At 45.2% G+C, this 17,207-nt stretch overlaps 1 protein-coding gene across 1 annotated transcript in view; it reads left to right on the top strand.

Moving 5' to 3' along the window:
• Positions 1 to 11,371: 11,371 nt before the first annotated feature.
• Positions 11,372 to 17,207, top strand: part of Slf2 (SMC5-SMC6 complex localization factor 2) — a 59,262-nt gene continuing 53,426 nt past the window's right edge. Inside the window, exon 1 of the mRNA XM_052761147.1 lies at positions 11,372 to 17,173. Coding sequence (XP_052617107.1) covers positions 17,034 to 17,173 — 140 coding nt within the window. The 5' untranslated portion in view covers positions 11,372 to 17,033. The remainder of the gene's footprint in view (positions 17,174 to 17,207) is intronic.

Genomic DNA, 17,207 nt, shown 5'->3' with positions numbered 1-17,207 from the left:
GGCCTCTTTAGCTCCCGTACTCTGCTTGCCCCTAAAGATACATTTTATCTTTCAGCTTTTACTGTTTTACCAGTAACTGATTTACTACTAATCACCATGGAAACAGAGGTAGAAAATGTGAAGAACACAACCCAGGAAGCCACAGAGAGTAAAGAATTTTCCAGGTGATACAAGGTTTGGTCCTGAGGTCTGGCTCCTGCTCCTTTCCAACATGACTTCTGGAAGGCCTCCGTGGATACCACCCCTCTCCTGTCCCAGAGTCCCATGTTCCTCCCCATTTTCTCTCTGCTTGGGTGGCCTTGGGGAAGATCCATTACTTCTGGGGGTTTCAGTTCTTCTAGGCCTCTCATTTACTGGAATTTTATCTTGGTATAGCAAATGAAAAAAGAAAAAAAAAAAAAAGGCAGACAGCAATCTGTGTCTCCAGACCAAGGATTATTAGATAAGCCCCAGTAAATCCCAGCTGGCCCCAACAGCCTTTCTCCGGGAAGTTCCAACCCCTGATGAATGCTCCATCCAGACAGCCTCTCAGCTGGTTAAAGTCCCTCTCGCCACTGGAGAGCCCCTCCACTCCAAAACTGCAGTCTTCTCACTTCGAGGGGACCACTCACGCCAGGCGCTGTCTTCAGTCACAAAACTGGTGAGCATCCTTGGCCACAGAAAGGCTAGCTTACCTCCCAAGATTTTACTTCTTATTATTATTGTTTTTGTTTTGCCTGTTTTCTTTTTTGAGATAGGGTTTCATTATGTAGCTCTAGCTGGCCTGGAACTTGCTCTGTAGCCCAGAATGGCCTCAAGCTCACAGAGATCCACCTGCCTCTGCCTCTTGAGTGATGGGATTAAAGCATGCACCACTCTGCTGAACTGTCTTGGTTTAAGACTTATTTTTCTTTTATGTATATGAGTGGTTTTCTTGCATGTATGTCTGCACACCACATGCATGCAGTGCCCACGGAGGCAAAAAGAGGGTATTGGGTCAGCAGAAACTGCAGTTACAGATGGTTGTGAGTTGCCATGAGGGTTCTGGAACCGAATTAGGGTCCTCTGTAAGAGCAGCCAGTGCTCTCACTGCTGATCCATGTCTCCAGTCCCTTTTTTGTTTATGAGATAGGGTCTCATATAGCTCAGGCTAATCTTACACTTGAGACACAGTCAAGGCTGACCTTGAACTCCTGATTCTCTTAACCTCCACTTCAAGAGTGCTGGGAATACAAATAAGTACTACTCTGCCCAGCTGTTGCTTCAAATTTAATCATGGCACTCTGTGTGCTTGGGGATGGAGCATCCATATTCCATGGAGTGTTCATAGAACTCAGAGGACAGCTTTCCCGGGTGGGTTCTTGCTTCCCACCTTGTTGAGGCAGGGCCTCCCATTTCTGCTGCTGCACAGCATACTCTAAGCCAGTCTTCCTGTCCCGACCACCTATCTGACTCTAGGAGTGCTACGATTACAGAGGCTTACCACGGCTCAGCATTTTACATGGGTTGTGGGATTGAACTCGGGTTACCGGGTTTTGGAGGCAAGTACTTTACCTGCTGAGCCATCTCTCCTAGATATAGCTTTTTGAAAACTTGCTGTTAAACATTTCATTCATTACACCGGGCGGTGGTGGCGCACGCCTTTAATCTCAGCACTCGGGAGATAGAGCCAGGTGGATCTCTGTGAGTTCGAGGCCAGCCTGGTCTACAGAGCAAGATCCAGGACAGACACCAAAACTACACAGAGAAATCCTATCTCGGGGGGGGGGGGGGGGGGGGGGGGGGGGGGGGGGGGGGGGGGGGGATTGGAAAATGTACTCTTTTTCCTTTCCATTTTCCTTCCTTTCTCTTCTGAGACGGGGTTCCTATGTTGCCCAGGCAGGCCAAATAATCCTCCTGCCTCAGCTTCCTGAGGAGCTGGGACTATGGACAAATTTTCCCAACTCAAGAGTTTGGGGTCTTAATAATCAGAATGTAAGCTGAGCCCAGACAGGTTCAGGGGGTGGGCAGTGAGGCCGGAAGTCAGAGGCAGCAAAGGAATAGCACCTAGGCAACAGAGACCAATGCTGTGAGTAATGATGAGTCTGGGGAGAGGGCTTGAGGAAGAGATGGCAGTCCTGCACTTGAAGCCTGAAGAACTGAGGCAGTTGTTCCTGGACAAGGCCTACCTACCAGTGTCAGCACTTTGTTCTGGGTTAATCTTCAGTTTTCCTGGCTACAACTACTCACTGTAAACATATCAAAAGTGAGAGGAGTAGGCAAAGTAGAAGTGGGACTCCCAGCCCTCAGAGACAGAATCGCAGTGACATTTGAGTGCATGCATCCAGATTGCTTTTCTGTAGAAATGGACATGTTTTACATGCAGATTTGTAAACTGTAACAAAATTCCTATCAGAGAACCATGACCATTTTCTAGAGCTTAAACAGTCTTAAGCCTGCAGTTACCTGTGCTCCCTCATCTCACCTATTTACACATTAAAAATGCTAAATAGGGTTGCAGACATGGCTCTGAGGTCAAGAGCACTGACTGCTCTCCAGAGGACCTGGTTTAGTTCCCAGCAACCACATAGACACTCACAAACATCTGCAACTCCAGTTCAATAGAATATGACATTCCCTTCTGGCCTCCACTGACACTGCACATACGTGGTACACAGACATATATGCAGGGAAAACACACATACACATAAAATAAAAAGAAATGAATCTTTTTACAAATGCTAAACAACAAACAAGCAAAATGCCCAAGTTTTCACTTTTCCCCTGGTCATGATCTCAGTGCTCTCTTAGAAAATGTATTCTCTCAAAAAGATGGTTATTCTTCGAGGCCAGCCTGGTCTACAGAGTGAGTTCCAGGACAACCAGGCTACACAGACAAACCCTGTCTCAAAAAATAAAAACAAAAAAGGGGTGGGGGGAGAGGTTATTGTTCTCCCTCCAAACGGTAAGTACCTGCCTGTCTAGTGCAAGGCCTGGGTTTATCGCCAGCGTCACAAAGAAAGAACAGCAAATGCTGTGGCCCCTCCTTCCTTTCCTGGTGCCTAAACATATGCATGGTAGATAATCTACCAATGCATTCAAGATACATTACCCTGCAGTTGGCTGTGCTTTGTGGGGTTTCCTTTTTTTTCCCCACATAAGATATGTAGGACATCTGTCCCTGTCAATATCTAAGCATTATTGTAACTGGCAGGTGTGGACTCCTCTCCAGAGAAAAACAGGATTCTTCAGATGTTGGAGCCTGTAGCCACGCATTAGGATCCTGGGGGAATTTTCATGCTTTAGCAAATGAGCAGTACAGCCACCGGCGCGTAGGGTTTCTTCAGATTTTGAACTGCATTTTTGAGCAATGGACCTGCCTTCAATCCTTCAAGGAAAAAGGTGAGATCTAAATTAACTTGATCATTTATTCAGAGGTATTTCAACACAGCAGCAATGAGTTCTGTCATCATAATTAGAAGTGAAGGTTGAAAAAAAAAATCAAGAACAGAAAATTCACCAGCACAAGTTTTTCCTTTGTTACCTCTGTTAAAAAGGTATTTATACACTTGTTATTTAACTGTTACTTAATATGATACTTTTGCTTATTACTAAATCTATTACACTAGAGAATAGACAGAGCACTCTTTGCATGTTATCATCATGCTATTGGGATCTCCCTGAATCTTGCTGTTTTGTTTTTTTTTTTTTTTTTTTTGCAAATATTCTACACGTGCTTGAAAAGAATGTAAATTAACGACAAGTGCTGTCTACCATCCTCAATGAAGGAAGAAATCAGAAGCCTAAAGTCCACATTCCTAGTACGATTAACATGTCCAGCTGGGGATGTAGCTCGGGGCAGAACATCTAGCATGTGGGGGCCCTGGGTTCGATTCTCATGGCAGAGAGAGAGGGGAGAAGTTAGATAGAACAAGGGGAGAGGGAGAGGGAGATGGGATGGAGAAAGAAGAGAAGGAAGAAAAGAAAGAAGAAACCTTTCAAGTTGAGTGGTTTCCCCTCAGAAACCCAAACTCAAAGTTGTTCAAGTCCCTTGAATTATTTACACATAACAGTTTAGGCTACTTCTAGACTATTTATAATACCTAACACAATGTAAATGTATATAATTAGCTGTAATATAGTTCAGAAGATAACAAAAAAGTCTGTATACATTCAGAATAAAGGTTCTTTTTCCTCAAATACACACACACACACACACACACACACACACACACACACACACACACATATAATTTTTTTTTTTTTTTTGGTTTTTTTGAGACAGTTTCTCTGTGTAGCTTTGCACCTTTTCTGGAACTCACTCTGTAGCCTACGATTGCCTCAAACTCTCAGAGATCCACCTGGCTCCGTCTCCCGAGTGCTGGGATTAAAGGCGTGCACCACCTCCACCCGGTCTAAAGCAGAATTTTTTAAAATGTTGCTTAAATTGTCAATCCAAGGGGCTAGAGAGATGGCTAAGGGCATTTGCTGCTCTTCTAGCCAACCCAAGTTTGATTCCCTGCACTCATATGGCTGGCTTGCGGCCAGTTCCAGAGGCTCTAACATCCTCTTCTGGCCTCCTTGGGTACTAGGCACCACATGGTACACAGACATACATGCAGGCATAATACCCATACACATAAAAAGTTGAAGTCGTATAAAAGACCCCAAAGTTGAAAGTAACAATTCCCTGAGTTCTCCCTTATAATCCAACCCTGGAGGGCAGGGTGCAGGTGCTGCCAACCATGTTGTATGCAAACAGCCCTGACTTATGATGGCTCCACTTAATGACTTCAGACTTTATGACAGTGTCAAAGCAACATACCTTCAGTGTGCATTGGGACTTTGGTCTTTTCCTGGCCAGTGATATGTTACATAATACTCTCTGGTGGGTGCTGGGCAGGGGCTGTGAGCTGCAACTCCTCGTCAGCCAGGAGATAGAAGCAGCGCTCTACAGTAAACTGTGTGCCTAGACTGATGTATGAAACGCATTTTCCACTCTCCGTGTTTTCAATTTACCATGAGTTTAAAAGGCTGTAATGCCACTGTCAGTCAAAGAGCAACTGTACTTCCTTGTAGACATTGTCTATGTAATCCAAGAGTATGTTAGTACACACTACATGCCTGATCTTAAAAAGAAAACACACAACACAGAAAGGATTTCACTATATGCATACTTTGGCACACCGTGCTTCCCCCCCCCTTTATCTCAAGGTATCTTCTTTTTTTTTTTTTTTTAAAGATTTATTTATTTATTATGTATACAGAGAAGGGTGCCAGATCTCATTACAGATGGTTGTGAGCCACCATGTGGTTGCTGGGAATTGAACTCAGGACCTCTGGAAGAGCAGTCGCTGCTCTTAACCTCTGAGCCATCTCTCCAGCCCCCCTCAAGGTATCTTTTTTGTAACAGCACACTTATATCTTCTCTAGTGTTTAATGGTTGTATAGTATTCCAGGAAAAAGTTGTTCTGTGGGGTACTTAATTGTCATTTGATGGATACTTGAATTATTTCCAGTTTTGCAGTTAAGAATAATAATGTGCTGGGAGGTGGTGGCGCACGCCTCTAATCTCAGCACTAGGGAGGCAGAGGCAGGTGGATCTCTGTGAGTTCAAGGCTAGCCTGGTCTACAGAGCGAGATCCAGGACAGGCACCACAGCTACACAGAAAAACCCTGTCTCGAAAAACCAAAAAAGAACAAGAAAAAAAAAAAGACGAATAATGCTCTCGGCATTTCCTTCTACACGAACTCTGTGGCTGTTCCCCTAGTCTTTTCCGCTGTCTTCTACAGTGACCCTCACCCAAACTTTCTCCTTTCCCTCTGCGGCAGACCCATGTATTCTACCTGCTTCCTTCCCTTTGGTGGCTGCCATTTGTCCTTTGAGTTTGTCTGCCTCTAAGCCTCACTAAAGAGCAACCTTCTGTCCCTAAGCTCTCCCGCCTGGTGATCGACACAGAACGTTTCAGTTTTAAGTGGGTTTTGCCATCACTCCATAATGTAAGAGGGGATAGCAAAAACTCATCAAGTGTGATTTACTGGCTCTCACCCCTGTCCACCTTAGGCAAGAGGAAGGGAAATGGCCATTTGACAGAGTTCTCCAACCCAATTCTAACTCCAGTACTGGGAGGTCAGATTAACCCTTCCTCCCATAGAACGCCTGCTTGTCAAACTTGAGAGTGCCGTATTTTCAGAGAAATCTTAGCGACTCTGAGCCCTAGGTTTGGGATCCCCATTCAATGGGCCTATGTCCTGTCATTTCTGTTGGTCCTAACCATGTGCTCAAACCAACAAGTCCCTCTTAATTACTATGCAAGTAGACCGCTGCTGTGTTCTATGACCAACGGCCTAAACATCTCAGAATGTCCAGCAGCAATCCTGAGGGAATCACACCTAACCTCAAAGTACCTGTAACCAAGGCTGGCAGAAGGCCTCAGGATGCAGAATTTCTAGAGCCCCATGGAGAACCAGAGTGTGTTGGGGAAGGGTGTCACAAAAGGACCGATTTCATGAGAATTCAATCTTGAAGTGAGCTATGGTGTAGTGTCTTCCTGGGTCGGAGCATCTGCAGACACCTGTTGTTCCCCCATTTGCTCTGCTGAACCAGAGCCGCTCCGAATTCCCCAGGCTGATCCCTTGACTTTCACACCTGTCCACATCTAAGTGCTTCACTGTGATCGAAGCCAGCAGCTGGGGCCTCTAGAAAATCAGGCGGAGCACTTCCTGGCTCTGCTCTATCACACAAAAAACGAGCTAATTTTTCTGCTCAGAAGGGCTGCTTTCTGCTTAGGTCCTAAGAAGAACACAAAGTGAAAATTTTGTGCTTGGAAGAGTTCAGAAAGAGAACATTATGGTGAAGGACCTGTGAGCCCCGGACACGGGAAACTGGATTCTGGAGGAATTCTGGCCCAGAGGCTGGGAGCTTGCCACTTACTGAGAGGTCAGACTTGAAGCCTACTTCAAGAGTGAAGGCAGACTTGGTGAGTGGGACGGGGAAGACTGGGGTGGTGGCAGCCCAGGGTTTTACAAATGGAAACAATGTTCCCAGGCTCCTTTGATACAATGCGCTTTTTTCTACCTCTAGCTGTTTCTGGTTAGAGTGACTGGGATGGAGGGTCAAGGGACATAGGCAAGAACAAAAACATCCCTGTCAGGGACCCCAGCCAGGAGTAAGTAACTGCTGGGTGACTCCTGGACCTTCAGCTGGGGATGTCCAGGTGTTACCTAGGCTAGCACTGCTTCTGCCTTGGGTACATCTTCCTGCCAAGTGTCATCCATAATGATATAAATAAATGATAGCTATTAGTAACTAGTTAATAACAGTGATTATCAGAATGAAGATTTATTGAGCACTTACTAGATGCTGCCAGACACTATTACGAGCTCTTTATATGTATTAACTCAATTAATACAAACCAATGAGACTAACACTACTGCTCTGCCCATTTCCCAAATGAGAACTCTGGAGCATGGAGGGGTTAAGTAACTTCCCTAAGAGTGAAAAAGGCAATTCAAACCCAGGGAGGCTGGCTTCAGAATGCACACTCCTAGATAACCTGCTGTTCTGCCTCTTGAGACCAGCAGTCAGAGCTCTGTCCACCTGAAGCTTTTAACCTAGAGAAAAGATAAAGACACAGTTATTTCAGTGTAAGGCCACACATCACAGTGAACCCAGTGCTTGTGAGGCTTGAGCAAGGAGCAAGCAGGTCTCTTTAGGGACATCGGGGAACGTTTACCAGGACAAGCTGCACCACAAATGCTTGTCCAAAAGCCCAGAAGCAGGAGTGAGGCTGACATGCTCAAAGATGTTCACCGGCCATCCATTCCTACAACTGGCTCAGTCTAGGGAGCACCGGGAAGGATGATGGTGTTCACAGAAAATAGCGAGGGACCAGAGGTGTCACATCTGGCTTGGCAAATCCTAAAAGTTGGTGGAGGGTGAAGGGGTGGGAGTGGTCATGTCTTATATGATACTTCATTTAGTTTTCTTGTATGTGATGAATTTAGGAATGGCATGGTCAGAGTGGCTTATTAGAGATAGTGGGGGCTTCGATGTGGAAATGGATTAAAGCAAAGCAAAGTGGAAGACAAGGAGGCCACCATGGAAGCAAGAAACTCTGAGGACTGCTGGCCTCTGTCAGGGTGCAGCTGAGAGACAGAAAGGATTTCTGGGTATTCAAAATATGGATTCTTCTAGCCTGGCAGTAATAGTACAGGCCTTTAATTCCAGCACTTGGGAGGCAGAGGCAGGCAGATCTTTATGCATTTGAGACCAGTCTGGTCTACAGAGCAAGTTCCAGGACAGCCAAGACTACACAGAGAAACCCCATGTTAAACCCCCTCACAAAAAAAGGAATATGGGTAAAATATAGAAATATGCAATTAACAAAAGATATTCAAGTTGCCCCTTAAATATAGAAATATATATTAAACCAAATAATTAGGGTAAATGTAAAATAAAACAATGAAATATTGGAGGCCACACTAAGAAAAGTGATACTCTCATATGTTGATGGGGGAAAGTAAATTAATTCAGCCATTTATGGAAGGCAATTTGGAAGCATACAGTAAACTTGATAATGAAACTATTCCATAGCCCAGTAATTTCTCTTCTGCTTATACAACCCATAGAGGCTCTTGCACACAGACACAAAGACTTGTGGACAAAGATGTCCATGGCAGCATGGTCTGTCATGGGCAAATAAGAATGCAGACTATTAACACATAAATAAAATATACATGTGCATACTTTTAGAATATATGATGGTGATATTGTGTTTCCCCAAAATATTGTGCACCCTAATAAACTTATCTGGGGTCAGAGAACAGAACAGCCATTAGATATAGAGGCCAGAAAATGGTGGCACACACTCCTTTAATCCTATCACTTGGGAAGCAGAGATCCATCCGGATCTCTGTGAGTTTAAAGCCACACTGGAAACACAGGCATGGTGACTCACGCCTTTAATCCCGGGAAGTGATGGCAGAAAGCAGAAAGGTATATAAGGCATGAGGACCAGGAACTAGAGCTGGTTAAGCTTTTAGGCTTTTGAGCAGCAGTTCAGCTGAGAGCCATTCGGATGAGGACACAGAGGCTTCCAGTCCGAGGAAACAGGATCAGCTGAGGAACTGGTGAGGTGAGGTGGCTGTGGCTTGTTCTGCTTCTCTGATCTTCCAGCATTCACCCCAAAACCTGGCTTCAGGTTTGATTTTATTAATAAGAATTTTTAAGATTCATGCTACAATATATAGAGTATATATTGACTAAATATGCATGAGAGAGACCCTTTCATTTGACTTCAAAACCACAATAATGGGAATTAGGAGGTGGTAGTTTCAAAAACAAACAAAAAGACCAGAAAAGAAGTAACTAGATAAGAGTTGGGAATGCAAACTAGTGGATGTGTGCTTATATTATTCTTTGTATGCATCGCTATATTTCACATTTGTAAAAAATGAGAGAGGTTTACAAAGGTACTTGAGGTGCAAAACCAATAAGATCTGCAACTGGTAACTACAATAAGGCTGAGGGTGAGCAAGGCAGGCCAGGCAGTCGGGTGGATGTTAACCACAGCACCCTCTGCCTGTATCACCCCATGCCTGTATCACCCCCTGCCTGGTAGTGGACTGTGTGGTTCTATCACCATTTGTTTACCCAGTCAGTTCCCTTTCAATGTTTTGCCACTGATATTATGGCAAGAGAGGCCTTCATACATTCACCTTTATGAATGTCCACGTCTGTCTGTAAGATGTGTAAGGACATGTACGTTTTACATTTTTCATAGATATTGGTCATTGGTCCTTGTAGATGACCATAGGTGTTGGTACTTGTGGTACTTTCTTTAAGAACTAAAGAATGAGGATGTAGTCAGTTGGTAGAGTGCTTGCCTAGCACAGAGGAAACCCTGGATTTGATCCTGAGTACAAACCTGGTGTGGGGATACACCCTTATAACCTTGGCATTCCCTAAGTGGAGGCAGGAGAATCAAAAGTTCAAGGTTACCTTTGGCTACCTACAGAGTTCAAGGCCAGACTGGGATATGCCAGAGCTTGTCTTAAAGAAAAATCATTCAGTAAGAATCTTGCCTACTCTCTGTATTCCTCCAGGCACCGGTGCACTCATTACTTCTTATGGCTCCAGGAGACATTTGGATGGACTGGGCTAAACAGTGGTGTATATGTTGGGGGCGGGGAGGATATGATCTCATAGTGCTGTAGAAATAAACAAGTGTTGGGGGTATGGGAAACCATTGCTAACTGCCTGCTTTGACAGCAGGCCTGTCATGTCTCACTCACAGTTCCCAGGGGTTTGGTGCCGAGGGCAGAGGCAACAGACCCACATTCCCATGTGGAAATTCTGGTCTCAAGACACTGCCCCCATTTAGTTAGGAATGTGCCCTCCCATGTTCCCAGTCCTACCTCCTTCCACACTGAGGCTGAGTACCAGGTACCATTTATCATCACGCTGATATGGACACTGGACCAGGCCACCTTTTCTAATTTGCAGGAATGCGGTGATTAAGTGGGTCAGAATCCAGAAACTGCTTAGAACAGGGTCTGACCCGCAACATGTCCAAGGAGTGCTTGTTGTGGACATCATTAGTGTTAAGAAATATTCTGTGACTTCATGTCTCTATAAGAGGTAGGAAAATGGAGCTGATTTTATTTTAATTTCATTCATTTATTTATTTATTGAGACAGGGTATAGTTCTGTATAGCTCTGTCTGTCCTAGAACTCTCTATGTAGACCAGGCTGGCCTCAAACTCACAAAGCACTGCCTGCCTCTGCCTCCCCAATACTGAGACTAAAGGTAGCTTCCTGGCTACTAAATATTTTTTATTACCTACCTAGTCCCTGTAGGGTTAAGTGTGAGAACCTTGATTGTGTTACTCAAAACAAAACAAAAATATCTAGAAGTTTGTATAGAAACCCTTGAATTTTAAATATTGTTCTGTGCCTTTAAAAAAATTATTTGGGGCTTAATATAGAAATACAGGCCTATAATCCCAACCCTCTGTGATCATGAGTTTAAGGCCAGTCAGGTCTACATAATATGTTCCAGGTTAGCCAGGCTACATAAGCAAGACAGTATCTCACAAAATCTAAACAAAAGAATAAAACAAACAAAAAGCCTCTTTGGGGCTAAAATGTACCCCTTCCCAGGAGGCCATCTGATGACTGACATAGACTCAGCACTATGGTGTTCTTGAAGTCTAAAGCTTGAAGATAAAGGAATTCGTTAAAGAAAGATCTGGGGGGAGGGAGGTAACTCAGTGGTAGCATGAATGTGCAAGCACGTGTGTGTGTGTGTGTGTGTGTGTGTGTGTGTGTGTGTGTGCGCGCGCGCGCGCGCGCGTGTGTGTGCATGTGCATATGTCCCTGTGTTCCATCCCTAGCACCACCAAAAAAAAATAAAATAAAATGTATCATGGTTGGGGCTGGATAGTTCAGTGGTTAAAAAGCACTGGCTGCTCTTCCAAAAACCTGGGCTCAATTGCTAACACCCACACACCCACATGGTGGCTCACAACTACCTGTAATTCCAATTCCAGGGAATCCGGCACCCTCTTCTAGCCTCTGCATACGTGTGGCATATGTGTGTGTGTGTGTGTGTGTGTGTGTGTGTGCAAAATACCAAAATAAAAATAAGTCTAAACAGACACACACCACGGTATGTTGAATTCTGCTAAGAGTATTGCAAAGGTCTGAGATCAAATTATTACCCCAAAAGACTCTCTACAGCTCCAGGGAAGTCAAGTTCTTCGTGAAGGGCAGTGTAAACAGGGGATATAAGATCTCTTTCTGTGTGTCATTATCCCTTCTCACACATAGCCTTCTTGGAGTCACTAGATTACTGAAGACCCAAGAGAGGTTACATCAGCCTCATCTCTATCTAGAAGCTGTTACAGTACAGGAAGGAAAAGATACACTAATTAAAAAAAATTAAAAAGACGATCAGTGTCTCCTACTATATTCAGTGAAATGTATAGTGATCTCTCCCTGTCAGCAAGTTAACATTCAAGGCTTCAGGAAAGACAACTTGTAATTCAAATCAGTTCTGAGCTCATATACCATGTGGACTGCACCAGTATTCTTTGTGACCCCAACCTGGGGCAGTCTTTATTGTTTTAGTGTGGCTGTGACTCAGTTGCAAAACCTTCTAATGGCTCACTAACCATGTGTGAGAAATGCCTGGCTGCAGGCTGGAGTCTCTAAAACCAGCAATTCCCAAAACTTTTCTTACATTTTCAGATAGGTAAGTCTACTACCACTGTAGAAACGTGCACCTCAGCCTCTCCTCCTCCCTCCTATCGTCTACACATCGACACAGGTATATGTCACAAAGAAGGAGAGTCCATAGAAAAATGTGTACGTGTGTGCTATGTATGTTTAACGTCAGAACAGCTGTGATGGCACATGCTTATAATCCCTGTTCTTAGGAGGAGGAGGAGGAGGAGGAGGCAGGAGAACTGTGGAGATGATGAGCCTGAGCTACACAGTGAGGGCTTGTCTCAAAACAGCAAGGGTCAGGGATGTAGCTGGATGCGGAACACTTGCCTAGCACGGACAAGGTTCTGGATTTGATCCCCAGCAAAGATGACAAAGAATGAAGAAACTAAGCAGTAGGATAGGAAATTGTTAGCCATGTCAAAAATCACATACATATTTCTAGTGTGTCTGTGTGGGAAACTGTCTTGAAACATTCCATGGGGAAATAACATGAAGTAGGTGTCCTGAGCTGTGGTTTTTGCAGTTTTACTACTTACTCCTAGGCCATTTGGATTGCATGACATTATATTAAACTTGGCATCTCACAGGCAGTCCTTGAAGTTAAACTGGTGCTTTTCCCAAGCATTTGCTCACTTAGCCCTGTTGAGTTCAACATTTGTTTACAAAGGTGGTGTATGTGTGTGTGTGTGTGTCTGCAAAGGTGGTGTGTGCGTGTGTCTGCAAAGGTGGTGTGTGCACACGTGTATGTGTGTGCACGCACATGCACGTGTACAAGTTCACCTTCCTTTCTTGAGACCCTCATGTGGTCTGTCTTTCTGTCAGGCTTTCAAGTTAATTGTTTCCTGTTTCTCTGAATCTGTTCCTTATCCCACCTCTCAGACCACCCTCTACACACTCCTACCCCCACTCTCTCCCCAGCCCTCGGACAACCTCGGAGAGGCTTGGAGTTAATTTCCAAGTAGAGCAATCTCAACCCCCAAACACGCCATTCTTGTAAAGCCAGAAGTTGCTTTCCATGTCTCCAGCTTTTTAGTGAGTCTTTGTTATGTGCAGATAGTCTCTTGATTCTCTTAATCCCAGAGTGCTGAGGCTCTCTGTGTGATCATTTGCCCACAATGTTTAGCAAGTCTTTGTGACTGCTTGGGATCTCTGGCATCCCTTAGACAGTCACTCCTCCCAGGACTCCCGCCCAGAGCTTGCCTTTCCTAGCAAACTTGCTCCATTGTTCCCGTAATGGTTTTTCCCTAGCTATCTCTCCCATCCCTTCTCATCAGTATCAGAGCCTGTGGACTTCCTGAGTTGCTGCTAGAGTGGACTGAGTTTTATATATATTTTATATACAGAAGCCATGGGTGGGCTGGGCTAGAGACAGGGCTCAGTGGTTCAGAGCACTGGCTATTCTTCCAGAGGACCCAGAGTTTAATTCCCAGCACCCACATAGTGGCTAACAACTGTCTGTAACTCCAGTTCTGGGGTTATTCGAAGTGCTGCCTTCTGACCTCTGTGAGCAGCAGGCATGCAAATGGTGCACAGACATGCATGTAGACAGAATACTCACACACATTAAAAATAAATAATTTAGCCTTTAATCCCAGCAGTCAGGAGGCAGAGGCAGGTGAATATGTGAGTCCAAGACCAGCCTGGTCTACAGATCAAGTTTGAGGACAGCTGGGTACACAAAAAAACCCCGAATGGAAAATCAAACTAATAAATAAATAAGTAAACAAACAAACAATTTTTTAAAAGCCACTCCAGGTCCTGGGCCCTTGCTTCCTTATCTCCATGCTCAGAAATCTTACCAAACTAGCCATTTACAGTCCAGCCTTCCTTTCTCCAAATCTTTTTTCAACACTGCCTGGAGATTTGTGTTGACTCTCTTACCTAGTCTCGCTGACATTGTTCATCATCATTTCCCCCATCCACACCTCAGTTTTTCTCTCCTGGCTTGTCACCCCATGAGAGCACACACATGAGAGCTTTCTTGACAGCTTTTACAGTCTGGAGTTCCCTGGCCATCTATTTTCAGTCCACTAGAAAGTAAAAGAGGAAAAAAAATCAAAAAGCTCTCACAAAACTGGGACTAGCTTAGTGGCAGTGTGCTTGCCTCATAAGCATGAGACCCTGAATTCCATCCTCAGTACCTCAAAGAGGTGGGGGAAGTCCTTAGGTTGGAATCTATAGGTTTGTGCATAGTGTATGTGTACACATTTAAAGCAAAAAATGAGTATACACACAAGACAGAGGCTCAGTTCTCTTTGGAGGACAGGAGCATCTCAGGCTCTAGACATTTGTTAGTATGTTGAATGCACCTCACTCTGCGACCGAAATCTGTTTCTTTTTCCTGTGCAGCTTAAACAAAGAAAAGTCTTGATGTTTATTGAGGGTCTAGGTAACTACTTCCCAGTTAAGGAGAGATTTTTTTAAATTGTGCTTTCATTATGACTCCATCTCCATTTATTGATCAAGGGATTTCTTGCCTCACTTAACTTCATAATCTGCTGATCAGATTAAGAAAATGTGAAAACTATTGTTTGGCAGCATGAGTAGACTTTAAAGTGATAGTTTGGAGGCTGGGTGATTCAAATACTATAATCCAAGAAAAGCGGCTAATTGATCATGCAGAATGTGTTTTTATGCTTTATTCTTTTTATGGACTGAGTGTGCAATGAAACAAATCGGCTTAAAAGTTTAGTGGATGTGCTGTTCTAGAAGCGGGGACTTCCTAGTGTCGAAATAGCCAGCAGAAAGTACTAAATCAAGGAAGGGACAGGAAATAATGCACAGAAAAAGTCATAAACAAACATATGTCATTATTCAACGTATTTTCAGCACCTATTGTGCTATTTTTTAATGTATGGAATACTACATATAAGCAGCACAGTAAATTCTCAGTCATAAGAAGCAGAAAAGGTGTTATTTAATGCCCTTGATTTGGGTATTTCTCCTCTTACACCTTTAGTACCTAGTCTTTAGCTGCGCACTGGGAAGACCTGGGTTTACGCTTTACCTCCTACCTCCTACTTTGCCCGCTTACTGGTCGCCTTATTCTCATTAATTCCCCCTCTTGAGGGCTACCAGGGAAGAGAGAAGAGGTGAACTTCAGGTCAGTCCAGTGTGCTTAGAAACAGAAGCAATTCAATCTCAGTACAATAAATTTAGAAGACCTGTTCAAATTTTGTGTGTGTGTGTCATTTAGGAATTTGTTCTAGCCAACTGAGGGAACATTCCTCTTAATTAAACCCTGGACATCTTTGAGATTGATATTTTGTTTATTAACAAGCATTATAATAGGAATTTTTTTCAGTCTCTGGAAGATTTTATTTAGCTCTTTTGAGACAGGATTTTGCTACATAGTTAAGACTAGCCTCAATCTCTCTCTCTCTCTTTTATTTCTTTCCAGACAAGGCTTCTTTGTGTAGCCCTGGCTGTCCTGGAACTCGCTCTGTAGACCAGGCTGGCCTTGACCTCACAGAGATCTGCCTGCCTCTGTCTCCTGGGTACTGGGATTAAAGGCGTGCGCCACCACCACCCTGCTATCTCCGTCTCTCTTAAAAAAAAAAAGTGTCTTTTATTACATTTCTTTCACGTGTGTGTATGCTGACAGGAGTCACAGGTTAACTCGCTGGAGGGAATCAGTCCTCTCCTGCCATGTGGTCCTGGGTCACAAGAGCAAGTTCCTTTATGCCCTGAACTATCACCACAGCCATGGCCTCAATCTCTTGACCCTTCTACTTCAGTCTCCCAAGAGCTAGGATTCAGGCCTTCCCGACAGCAACTGGCCTGTTACTGCAGGAGTCTGTCTGAAGGACAAAGGAAAGGAAATCGTGTGTTTGTACCAATTACATGATACACTCTAAACCTGTTTACACTGCTGGGTTTTATTGCTTAAAATTACCCAGCGTGATTTTACCCAGAAGTAATACGCCCATCCTATATACAGGGAAAGTGAGGCTCGGAAATACTGTCTGACCAGACTCTCGGTTCGGTTCGCAAAGAAAACCCAGCCTAACAGCCTTCAAAGCACAAGCCCTTTGCCGATGAGGACTGGTCCGTCCAAAAAACCTCCATGGGAAACTCATTACAGACAAAACGCTTTTACAGAATAAAACATGTCTAAGTCAATGGCTGGGTGTGGGGGTGGGGTGGGGCGGGAACCATGTTACTGTCGACAAGACCCTTCGCAGAACGGTCAACTCACAATGGACAGAGCAGATGGCGGAGGAAATGGTGACAGCATTCCGGCACGCTGGCCTAAGACGCTAAAATGACTATGTAATATTAGCGCAGCTGTGCACTTCTGTAGCACGATCGTGACAACTGCTGGCCATCCTCGCTGCAGACAGCTGCGGGCTCCGTTTACTTCTGCAAAGCTCACGCCTAGCCCTCCATCGGGCGGGCGTCGCCAGCTGTCGCAGCACCCGCCACAGCCTCCGCTTTCCCACTCCCACGCACCCGCCAAGGCGGACGCGGCCCCGACGCGGAGGCGCGCGCCCCAGGCGCACGTGACGGGTCCGGGGAGGGCAGTTTTCATTCTCCCCTCCCCCTTCCAGAAACCCCCGCCTTCTCCTCACAGGCCGAGGCTTTCGATTGCGCCACCACCAGAGTGACCCCCAGGTCAGCCAATCGAGACGCGGCACCTCAAGCAAGGCCCGCCCCCTGGTGGTCCTCAGGTTCCTTCCCGCTCACACCGGAGTCACTTCCGAAGAGAGAACCGCCATGAAGAGAGTAGGGGGTGCCGCCCACCTCTGCACCGACAGCCTCCCCGAGTCCCAGCAGCAAGACGGCAACCACGCACCCAGCTTCTCCAGCCACAGCTCATGCCGCCGTCGTCAGCGGCGCCGACATGACAAGGCGCTGCATGCCCGCTAGGCCAGGTTTCCCCTCATCCCCAGCCCCGGGGTCGTCGCCCCCGCGCTGCCATCTGAGACCCGGTAGTACCGCCCCTGCTGCAGCGGGAAAAAGAACAGAGAGTCCTGGGGACAGGTACCGTGCAGAGGGCTTGAGAAGGGGCCGGGTC

This window comes from Peromyscus californicus, unplaced genomic scaffold (assembly GCF_007827085.1).
Source record: "Peromyscus californicus insignis strain IS unplaced genomic scaffold, ASM782708v3 Scaffold_4__1_contigs__length_199733344, whole genome shotgun sequence".
In the NCBI taxonomy this organism is placed as follows: domain Eukaryota; kingdom Metazoa; phylum Chordata; class Mammalia; order Rodentia; family Cricetidae; genus Peromyscus; species Peromyscus californicus.
The sequence above is the reverse complement of the archived record's forward strand: the minus strand, read 5'-3'. Positions and strand labels throughout refer to the sequence as shown.